Here is a 12478-nt window from a genome sequence, read left to right as displayed (position 1 = left end):
TCTGCCTTTAGCTCTCTGCTTTGACCCACTCACCCATCCAAACCTCCATCCAAAATAATTTCCAAAGGAAGTTACTACTGTTTTCCAAGCCCTCCTGTTTGCTCTTGGGCACACAACAATATTTAACACAGACAAGTCCCTCTTCCAACGTTTACGTCCAAGCGGACAAGGCAAATAATTTATAGAGGTAACTGAGCATGACTTATTCTAAGAACAAGAATCTTCGCTGGTTCTCGGAACTCAAAGGCAGTCTAGGTGATTAGAGTACAGTGGGCTGTTAGGGCTGCCCAGTGATGGCCACGTGTCCATCCGTGCAGAGGTCCGCTCCCAGGATGTGGACTGTTGTGTAGGCAATAGAAGGATGGAGGGAGTGCAGACTCTGAGTCGACCCCATGTGCATGGACTGCTCTGTGATGGGCTGTCGGCGGCCAGTGTACTGCAGGGTCTTTGGTGGCGGGGGACAGTGGGGCTCCTGGTGTCCTAGGCAAAGCCCACAGACTGCCCATGGATTGTGCAGGTGTCCACTTCCCATCACCTGATTCTCGCTCTCACCTGCCAGACGCTGGCAAAGGTCCTGTAACGCGTTCCAGTGTGCAGACAGCTATTTCGTAGAGCCCAAACCCTGGTTTTAATGTTTATTTCTGTATGACTCCTCTGCTGGAACTAGTGGCAGGCAAGAGAAAAGCATGTAGACAACATCCTAGGGGTCAGAATTTTTGCACTCGGGAGGCGACAGAGCCAGAGGAATTGAGAGCTGACAGATTCTCCTCTCTCCTGGGAAGAAACCTTTTGTTTCCACAGCACCAGCTCTAACAACAAACCCAAGAGATCTCAAGTCCACATGGGAATCACTGGCTTCCTTCTCAAGGCCCAGCTGAATTTCCCACTGCTTGCTAAGGCTCTCTGAACGTAACCTTTTTACAACAGCCCTGTCTTCATAAAGGCACCTGTGTTTCTCACTTGTCGTACTTTCTGAAACTGGTGCGTTTCTCTCTTGTCTGATTCATGCCCCAGTTCCTGTCCTCCTGCCTCTTCCATAAAGAGATGAACTGTGGGAGCCCACGGTATCATGCCTGATTTGTTTGTCTTTTGTTTTTCTCCACTTTCCTTGTTTGCTTTAAAGTGCTAATAAAATTCTATTTAAAGCAAAAACCTAATGGTGTGGTATTCTATTTCCAATTATCCATGGACTCTCTATGTCCTAAAGAGTTACTGATTTTATTCCTCCATTCATCCATTTAAACTAGAATTTTTCCCCAAAAGAAATTTTACAAGGAGACCCTACCAATAAAGGGAGGAATAATTTAGAGCTGCTCAATTAAAGCAGAGGATGTGTTCCAAGCCCTGCCATCATCCTCAGCTTTTCCTCACAGAAAGCTCGAGCCCCACTTTGGGAATATGGCACCCTCCAGTTTGGAATCTCGCCAATGGAACCAGGTCCATGCTCATAGGACTAGCATGAAAGGCCTCTGAACGACCTTGGATCTTCCATCCATCCACAGCAAATGATTTCCTACCCCCCAAATCCTCCAGCCCTTTTACACATCCATGCCTGGACTCCTACTATTCCCCACTTCCAATCCTTCCTCTCAAACTTATCCTTGAAGATGCATCTCCACACCTGCCTTCCAAGACTTTCAAGATTCCAAATTGTAGCTTTGATCTTTTCCATCTCTTTATTCTCAATTTTCCTGTGCCTAATAAAAACTTATTTCATTGGGTGATTTAAAAAATAAGTTTTTCCTTTCTCTGCTAATAGATTATAAACTTCCCAACTGTGTGGCTGCAAAAACAGTAGTTTTCCAAAGTATGCTGGTGGAAAGAGTCAACAGTTTACAAAGATAATTGTTGAATGAAGAAATTTTTCCAGGATTTTTCTTGCATTTGTCTTTCACCAAAAAAAAGGGGGGGGGGGACAATTTACTCGAATGTTCACATTATTTCTTTAAAACTTTAGTATGCTAAGGCATAAATAATAAAAATGAAGCAATGCTATGGAGATGTGAGAGATACTGACAGAGTTTCTCTTTTTTTCATGGTGATATAAAATATTATAATTAATTCTTATTTCTTCTTCCATTCCCATAGCTATGAATTTTTAAAGGTTTAAATATCATATTGATGTATCATTTGTCACAATAAAAACCCAGGGGGTTTAAGAGATTGCTTAAGATTTGAAAATACAACAAGAACAATTCTTATGGTTAAATGAAAACAATCAAGCATGACTGACTAAACTCTTCTATCAAACTCTAAAATCTCCCAGTGTTTGCAGATCTATTAATAGCCTTTTATCGTAAATTTATTATTATCTGAAATAGTTTCCAGTGAAGCCAAAGCAAAGTAGATAGCTTATGTTATAAATTCCTTTAGAAGGGTTAAATTTCAAATTTACATGCATTCAAGTGGGGAGAAAATAAGAGAGATAAAATGCATAAATCTCACGTGCTTTATTTTCTATGGAAAATGTCAAATACAGGCTGTCATTTCTACAGCATGTCAGTTACCTGCAAAGCACTAGGAACCCTTCTCTGTCTGTCCTCACTTCATGTCTCCTAGATAATTTCCTATGGATCATTTTGTTCATTTTCCATTCACTCTAGTTCACCAAACCTCTGGGAATTGGCAGAATGTGCCACCATGTCTATCTGGTCCAGGAGAGTGTATCCCTTTCCTCTACCTAGATGCCTCCTCTACAGAGGAGACTGTATTGAACGATTAAGTGTATGTGGATATATATGCCGTGGTCTGAATGTTTGCATTCACCTAAAACTCATGTTGAATCTCTGAGGCCCAAGGTGATTGTTTTAGGAGGCAGGCCTTTGACATGTGAGCAGGTCATGAGGGCTGAGTCTTGCTTTTATAAAAGCGGCCCCACAGAGCGTCCTTGCCCCTTGCCCCATGAAATGACAGAGCCCTCTGCAGCCTAGAACATGGGCCTCACAGCAACTCCATCATGCTATCGCTCCAACTTTGACTCCCATCATACAGAACTGTGAGAAATAAATTTCTGTTGTTTATTAGCCACCTACTCTATGGTATTTTGTTATAGCAGCTTGCATGGGTTAAGACAGAGTACCTATGGCTATATGGGATTGTAAGTTTAAATTAAATCAAAGTTAAACTTTACTGAACTGTATATAAAGAGAAAAGCCTATTAGGAAAGTTAATAATGCTAGTGACCTGGTGTGATTCCAGAAGAATTCTGGTGAATGTTGAGTGCATCCTGGTCCTGGAGGAGGGGGGCATTTGGGCAACGAAATATGCCGGGACACAGAAGGGGATAACCACTGCATGCACGGGTTTGCTTGAGGGGAAGAAGAGGGCAAGGTGAACAGGTGAGTCTGCCTACGTTGTCTGCTGGACAGAGGAGAAAACAACCTTGGCCAGATACCAAAGTATTTAAACAAAGGAAGTTACCCTGTTAAATCAAGAAAACATGGAGAGTATTATTGTCCTCTCTTGAGAAGAATCCAATTTAAAATCAAAATTACAGATCTCAGATGGGTCAGCGTAAGTCACTCCCACTTGCATACTTCCATTTTCTTTACCAGATCAGGAGTCTAGTTAATTGGACAACTGTTGTGTATTTTCCTACGATGAATCAGGTGCTTTCATCACAGAGTTTAAATCACAATCAGAGACCTTAACTTTTCAATCTTTCCAGCTCTGCCTGAAAAGTCTTGAGACTCGAGAAACCCCGTGTTAGCTTTTGCTCAACTGAGCCACCCCAAATAAGAATGTAAATGAGAGCGGAGCTTATATGTGCTCCACTCCTAAATTCCATCTTTAACTTTAGTCCAAAATAAAAAAAAAAATATTAAATTTGCACAGTGGCACTCAATAAAGTCATGTGTTCGCATATCAGGTAAATATTCCAATACAATTATTTATATGATTAACCTGCTGCAAGTTTTGGATTAAATGATTTAATAAATATTTTGATTGATGTTCAGTTATGCATGGATAACAACTAAGTACTTTAAGGGCTAGGTCTCTATCAGACTTCGTGTCCTTGTAATTATTGCCTATAAAGAACTTTACAAATATAGTAAATATTTTTGTGTACTATTTATGATATTCTCAGATTTTACAAAAGTTTAATGAGTTCAGTAGCTAGCATCCTTCTGACACTGTTTATTAATCACATGGGTAAATTCTGTGTATTTTTTTTCATTATTAGAGTTCCAATTAAAAAATAAAACGTGGTAATAAAAATAAACATAAAACAAAAAAACCATAGAGATAGAAGTTGAAAGTCTCTGTTCCCCCTCCCTACAGCCTGCCAGTCTCCCCAGATGAGAGCATTGGGGTTACAGTTTTAGAACGTCTGTTTTCAGTCACTTAGGTGCATATCCTTTAACGTGTCTATAATTACACACATGTATATGCTCACATATACAACATGCATTAGCCTGTGACTGCTATCTCTTTCCTCCAAAAAGAGTGTATCATTTCAACCTCCTAGCAATAGGGTAGAATGAACAGGCAGCTCCGTAATCCCACAATGATGTAGAAGTTGAACTTTCTACTTTTTTGCAAATCTAACAGGTGGAGAAATTATCGTGTTTTATTTGCATTTTCCTGAGTCTGCATTGAAGTGCACATATTTTTTTTTGCACGTATTTTAAAGTGTTTATGGGCCTGTTGTCTCCTTCTGTGAACAGCCTGTGTACGTGTTTTCCCCATGGGTCTAGTGTCATCTGTGTCACTGTTTTCTTTCCATCCATTTGTATGATAACATGATTTAGAATCACACACATTACCTGGACAGAGCAATTATTTTCTATAGTCTGACCCTTTTCCTTTACCTTTCTTTTTAAATAGAACTTTTAATTTATATATAGTGAAATCTGTCAATATTTTTCATTAGTTGTATTTAGATATCCATGTTGACCAACATCATTTACGAAATAAGCCATCCCTCCTCAAAACTTGGAATAATTTCAACAAATTAAGTTCCTCTACAGGCATAGATTTGTTACTAGAATGCCTGTACTGTATTACTAATCTATCTGAGTATTTTTGCACTGAGTTCATATTATTTTAATTAAAGGTGATTTTTGGGATGCTTTGATCCCAGAGAGAGTCCTTTCTTATCATTCTTAAAAATATATATTTCCACTTGGATGTTCTACTCCTTCAGGTCAATTTTGAACATGTTTATAAATTTCTATTAAAAATCCAAATTATTTTTAGACTTTATTGAAATTAAAACTCTGTAGAAAATTTGTATATTTAAATTTCATCCCTACCATCTAGAAATGTACTAAGTATTCCCACTTATTAGGATATTCTTTTGTATCCTACCGTTAAGTTCTAAATTCTTTTAAGATAAGCCTTAAAAAAAAAAAGATAAGCCTTCATATCTCCTGTTAGATATGCTCCTGAAAGTTTTAGTGTATATATATATTATACTTCTAATATGTTGTATCCTTTGTGGAAATCCACTGATTTATGTTTTTCCTGAATGCAGTCTTCTACTAGTACTTACTGCCAAATGTGACTGTCTTCTCTTTATAATATTTATAATTTATGCCATTTTCTTAAATTATTGCATGAGTTAGGATCTTCTGGATAACATAAAGCAACATTTCCGATACTGAGAAAGCTGTTCTGTTCTTGACTTTCATGGGACTTTTTATAATAGTTTGCTATTAAGTGTAATGCTTTCTATTGATAAATTCACTTATTTTATGGTTCTCTGTAAGCCATGCATACAACCACATTATAACATTGTTGAAAAATGTTATGGGGAAAATATGTTGTTTTTTTCATAGAAACAATGTTATGATGTGGTTATATTCATGGCCAAAGGCCAAATCCCTTACTTTGTTTGCAAATGATCAAAGCAACATATTGTGTATCTGATTATTGTGACTATACACCTCAGCATCAAGTTGAGCAATACAGTATGATCATTAACATTATTACTTGTTTTGAGACTTCCAGGAGCAGATCTGTGCAGGGCAGGAGTGGCTGGTACAACCAAGAGACCACGTGGGTATCTGCTGAGAGAATACTTCCCAGTCCTCCCGGGGAAAGTGGTCCCCCAGAGGTGGGAGCTCAGGAGGAAGAGTGCTGACCCCAGATGATGGATGCTTGGACCTGGTCTGGAGGAAAGCCAGGTCTGACGATGTACAACATACATACTCACTCCCCTGTTTCACATGCTATTTTCAACAAATGCCACATGGAACAGTACGTGGTAACTAAGCTCTGTAAGTTTCAGTGTTTGGGGACAAAGTTGAAAGCCAGCCCGTAATTGTTTATGTTGCATTCTAAACAAATGCTCTACCTCATAGGAGACATGTGCTAGGTAAACTTCAAGCGTTAAACGGAAATACTTCTTAAGGTGTACAACTTTTCATGTCATACTGCCCCATAGAATACCACACCTACCACCCAAACAATTTAAATGTTTCCACATCTCTACATTTCTTTCTGATTTCCTGCTTCGTTGACCTCCACCTACCATCACAGCTGGGCAATGCATGGTTCCACTGGTGGTTCCTCTCACAGATCAGGGGCTCGTCATCACTGAGTGTATATCCTGGATCGCAGCTGAACGTCACTGTGGATCTGATACCAAAATTACTGCCGTGCCGATGCCCATTCACAGGGATCCCGGGGTCGAGGCAGGAGTCCGACTCCAGGGTCACACCTGCACGCACAGAAAAAAATGCATTGCATATGGAACTCTGCTGGTTTCTGGAAAAAAAAAAGTTTGTTCCATATACATATAAAATATTCTGAGACATTATCAGACCTGGAAAGGCATTCAAGTGAATCCAATAATCCTTAAATGTAAAAAAAAAATACATTTTCATATATTTGACCCTGTTTTTTTGTGTAGAGAGATGCGTTGTTAACTATTTACCAGATGACATGTAAGTAGTACAACCTTGAAAGATCCCTTGATGTCTGAATTTTACTTCTCTTCATTTGAAAACCAGGGAACTGTACTAAATGAAGTCTCTATCGTCCTGTTTTCTAACTCTGGCCCTCCCCTCCCCCTTCTTATTATAGTTTATGTTCCAGTTAGATTCTGGCAGTCGTCACACTTCAACTTTCATAGGCATGCACACAGGCACCCAAGTCCATACACATATAATGCAAATTAAAACCACACTGGATTTGATTTTCTAAAATTGCATTCCATACATCCGTGCATTTTTCAAATTTGCACTTAAGTCAGCCACTTTCGAGATGGCTACAATTAGCCCATGCTAAAAGATGCTAAAAAGTAAAATGCTATAAAAAGTCAAGTGATTATGATTATGTCATTATAAAAATTTCTTTTCTCTGTCTCTGAGATTTCTCTTTATTTTTAGAATATATATTCGAACCGATAAGGAAAATGGGAGTAAGGGAAGATGTCACTCTGATGGTTATGCATTCAAAGAACTAAAAAAGACTTTGCTACAGCTATATACAACTCTCTCAACAAGGCTTAGAACATAACAATTATGACTTGGGCTATTAGTCCAAAATCTGAAATCATTATAATATTCAGACTGCTTAGTCCCCCGCATAATGATCTTTGGAATAACATTTCTAATCATTGCATAGATTTTACCAAAGTTGGACTGATGCACCTTACCTTACAGCCTCTCTCATTAAGTCAAATACATGATATACAACTAAGGGGTGACTTTTTAAAAATAAACAATAAGTGATAATATTTCTTCATTAATATAGCAAAATGTGATTCCATAGGCACCAGATCACAAGGAGGACAGCTGAGCCACCACTGAAAAAATGGGTAGCAAGGGACATGCTTTCCAGGAGAAGTCTAGCTCCTAAGAGGTCGCCTGCAAACCCTTGGAATTTCTTGAGTGTTGGGGGTGTCTTTATTGTTCATGGTGTGCTCCTGGGCCAACAGGACTTGAGGCTACCCTACAAGGAAGGGGCAGCTGAGCCGGAGTTCAACCACGTGGCCCATGATTCAATTAATGATGCCTCTGTAATGACACACCAACAAAATCTTTGGACGTGGATGCTCCAGTGAGCTTCCCAGATTGGCAGGACTGTGCATATTGTCACATATCGTGGCTGGGAGGAGGTGACACCGCTCATGACTCCATGGGGAGAAGACAAGCAGAAACTGCAGGTAGGAACCCCCTTTCCAGATAACACCTTACGTGTCTCTTCCTCTGCCTGGTCTAATTTGGATCCTTTCCTGTAATGAATGTGACTGTGAGTATAACAGCTTTCAGTAGGTGCTAAATTCTTCTATCAAATTATCAGAACTGAGGGTCATTTAGGGAACACCCTGAACTTGCGGTTGGTTCAGAATTGGCAAAATAAGCAAATCTTGCCCTTTGCAAATCTGTGTGCTTAACCTCAGAGTTTGGTTACAATGGGTAAAAAATGGAAGATGATCGTAGTGAAGATTTCCAAAGGAAAAAAATAAAACAATGAAGAGAAAAAGCAAAGTAAAAAAAAAAAAAAAAAAAAAAAAAAAAAAAATATATATATATATATATATATATATATATATATGTATATAGCACCATTTTTCCCAAGAACTTTTTCTTAAACATTCTCACTAATTTCCTAAAAACTAATATGTGCCTACTGCCTAAACAGCAGGATGTAACTGTCATGACTTCTTGCAAAGTATGGCAGCAAATGCATGCATGCTTTCCTTTCCTGCATGAGATACGGTTCTGCCAAAAGCAAGGTGGGTGTCATTTGTCCCCAAACCCACGACCCACTCTGCTCCACTCTCCTTCTCTCTCTCTCTCTCTCCCACTACACACACATTCATATTCTAAGGTAATGTTTATGGCCTCTTCCATAACACCTCAGAGATTATATGTAGTATATGCCCCATATAAAATGGGTACATGATACTGGCTGATAGATTAACACAAGAATTCCCTCAAAAGAAGCTTTGCCTAAGAAATGGAGTGGTCGCCAGATCCCTGACAAACCAGTTAACTATATTATTCCACCTTGTCCAATGGTTTCCAATGATCACTGAACAACAATATACTCACTGTAGCAAACAGAATTAACAGAAATTGTTATTTTAGATGGTGTGAGAACAATATATTAATGAATAATATTCATAATAATACTGATAAATTGTAAGTAAACTTTTTCCCACATAAAATTTGTAAGGAAAAAAAGAGAAAAACATCAGAGGAAACCAAAGCATACAAATGTAAACATAGAATTCCTTACATGTAAAACTGAACTAAAAAAATAAATATATGTTGAAGTCATAACATTATTCCATCATTCATTCATTCATTCATTTTTACAAAATAATGGACAGAAATATTAGGTTGTAAAATGTACAGTTATTGTACTCCTTTGCATTAAAATATATTTGAATGGATAGTACATGTGAGGATAACTGTTGAGTGGTAGGATTATAATAGATTTGATGACCAATTCACCCAAAACACACCATATGCAGGGATTTTAAAACAAGATGGCAGCAGGGAGAACGCAGGGCAAAGTAGGTGACATGGCTCACTAGGATCAGACCTTTAAAATGAACTAAATGTCCTGTGAGGACAGGTGGCCAATTTACTTTGAAGGAAAAGTACAAAGTACTTTGAAGGAAGAGTGCTTCAAAGCATTGTTTCGGGCATTTTCCCCTTCTTGAACTGAGCCCTCATACAAAGAAGAACTGGCATCGGCGGATTTTGTTGAAGCTTTGAATACGTGCCAATTCTGTCCCAACTGTCCTTTCCTTGGCACTTAATGTGACTATGCATCTTTGACACAGGGGATAGAAATCCACTCCTTGTCCTTTGGCCTGTCAAATACGTGAGTGAATAAATTTGCTCTCCGTGAATAAAAGAAGTTGATGATTTTGAAGCCACCCATGTGCAGATTATATTAATGTACATTTGATAGAAGTGAAGTTCTGCTTAACTACCTGTTTTAATACAAGTTCTAGTCCCAGGAAGGGGATGGAAATTCTGAATATCTTTTATCTCCCAAGGGTGGCCACTTTCCACAGCCTTCGAAAGGGTTTGAAATAGCAGTTACAGTCCCATTTTACAGAGGAGGAAATAAGCCAAGAAACTGAGTAAACTGGTCATGTTAAATTGTGCACTGAGATTCACAGCTCAGCCTTAGCCTGCTTTCTCCCGCCCCCTCACGTGTGTGTGCGCGCCCACGGCCACAGCGCGGCTGATTTTCCAACTGCATGGCATCTACAGCCATTACGTCTTGACCGGTTTTTCTGTTTGATCTCAAGAAATGACATTAAATCTCAGAAACTAATCTGCTTGTGCTCACACACACACACACACACACATCCCAGAAACCATACTTCTTTGTCTCACAATTTTTTAAAATTGCACCATGTATGGGGCGCCTGGGTGGCTCAGTTGGTTAAGCGACTGCCTTCGGCTCAGGTCATGATCCTGGAGTCCCGGGATCGAGTCCCGCATCGGGCTCCCTGCTCGGCAGGGAGCCTGCTTCTCCCTCTGACCCTCCCCCCTCTCATGTGCTCGCTCTCTCATTCTCTCTCTCTCAAATAAATAAATAAAATCTTTAAAAAAATAAAAATAAAAATTGCACCATGTATGAATTGCACAGCAGGATATAGACAATTACATGCAGCGACTCTTGCCTATTTCTTGAAATGTTTTTAAAAGATACCTTTGAAAACATTTCCCAAAAAATGCTCTAAAATTAAATGGAAGACATCCATATACTTGAGACATCCATTTATGTTCAAGTTCCCTACAAAGTTGTGGTTTTTTTAAAGTGGTGGTTCAAAGCGCTACAACAGAGCGAGTAAGCAATTATTCTGGGGGGATAATACAATGACTATTACATAAGGGAACTGTATCACATTCCTTAGGAAGAGTAAAGTAATAAAAGGGCAACAGTAATTGGACACTGTATTTATAAGATCGAGGATTTAAGACTCAGCACACAGAAGAGAACTACAATTCTAGGTATGCTCTGAGGAAAACCTTGACAAAATGACTTCGGCCCTTCAGCCTCACAATTCAAAAAGAGTCGAAAGTAATGCTGTTTATAGTATAGCTCCCATTACCTTATAGCACCACTGCAGAAGGAAGTCAATCTTGAAGAGAGTGTGGCTATTTCTGCAATGCTTTATGTTTGTAAAGTAGATTTTCATGTGCCCGTTTGGGCATGAAGTGGTATCGTTAAAAGAATTTTCTTAAAGCAAGGAAGGTTTACAGCGTCAAACATTTATGACAAGATATGAAAGGGGGATGGACTATATTATTATTTTCAAATGGCATAAGGAATGTGATAGAGTCATTTGGGTCATGGGCAACCCATTTTTTAAAGATGCGTTGGATGAGCAATCCCAATTGTTTTCTAGTGCTTCCAATCTGAACAGATTTCTTCAAAGAATACTAGAAATGGTCAACATTTTAACGGGGTTGGTAATGCGTATCATTTTTATGTTCTTCTCCTCTTCCTGTCTCTCTCTGCTTCTCTCTCTGCTCTTTATTCTTCTATTCCACGAGTGCCCCCCCGCACCTGCTCCCCGCCCACCTGCCTGCAGACTCTCCCTCTACCTGGAACTCGTGAGTCAGGCCGGCACCTGCCTTGGCCTGCCTGGGCTGGATCAGGCACCCACTGCCACCTTCATGCCACCTCCTGGAGGACCTGACAAAAATCCAAGACTTCTGGCCTGCAGCACAGACATACTGAATCCCAGTAGCTGGAAGGTGAACTTAGGAGCCTGTGTTTTACCAGGATTCCTGGGTGAGTGCTAATGCACAGTAACATTTGAGGAAAACTGCCTCTTCAGCATGCTTTCTAGACAAGGGTGACCCTCTGAGTTGGTGCCAGGGTTTTCCAGAAGTACTTAGGTCTCCATCCACCCATGGCAGCAGCAACAAGGAACATCTGAGCTGGTATTCTGGCATCCGCTCCGTTTTCAAGCCAGCAGGTAATGGTTACCCGTAAGGTGAGCCAACAAGCGCCAGCCTTTCCGGACTCATTTCTACAAGAATGCCGTATTCTGCATTGCCCCTGCTTTTGCGCATTTCCTTGTTTCTCCTCAAGTACAGAATAACTGATAAATGAATTGAGATGATGACAAGTCAAGCTTCAGGGTGATGTCCTTCCAGGTAATATTTTCCTAATGTACTTTCGATACTTTCCTTCAGAGGAATTCATAAAAATGCTTGGGGCCTTCTGGAAGGACCACTAGGAGTTCCCAATGCAAAAGTCAGCACGGGTGTTTAGACCCGTGTCCCTCCTGAGAGGCTGGGCAGTTGGACGCTATGGGAACCTTACCCATCTTCACCACCAGTGACGGTTCTGCCCTCTTTTGTGACTATCGTGTTAGCTCCCAGTTCTTCCTTTCAAGTAGGAGGGGGGAGGGATTCTAGACCCCAAGGGATCAGAAATGTCTGACACCCCACAATTATCACTCTGCAAATGCAGACGCACCAGCTTAGTGATGGCTTTCATCTTCTTTGACTGATACCCTGAACAAAAAAAAGGCAAGGAGCACTGT

At 39.8% G+C, this 12478-nt stretch overlaps 1 protein-coding gene across 2 annotated transcripts in view; it reads right to left on the bottom strand.

Annotated features, from left to right (window-relative positions):
- The window catches only part of CSMD1 (CUB and Sushi multiple domains 1), a 2059737-nt gene that overhangs the window by 381053 nt on the left and 1666206 nt on the right, over positions 1–12478 (bottom strand). For both annotated transcript variants that reach the window (XM_078069893.1, XM_078069894.1), the window contains exon 18: positions 6476–6664. In XM_078069893.1, the coding sequence (XP_077926019.1) occupies positions 6476–6664 (189 nt within the window). The remainder of the gene's footprint in view (positions 1–6475; positions 6665–12478) is intronic.

The sequence above is a fragment of the Halichoerus grypus genome, chromosome 3, assembly GCF_964656455.1.
Source record: "Halichoerus grypus chromosome 3, mHalGry1.hap1.1, whole genome shotgun sequence".
In the NCBI taxonomy this organism is placed as follows: domain Eukaryota; kingdom Metazoa; phylum Chordata; class Mammalia; order Carnivora; family Phocidae; genus Halichoerus; species Halichoerus grypus.
This window is presented reverse-complemented; position numbering and strand designations above follow the sequence as displayed.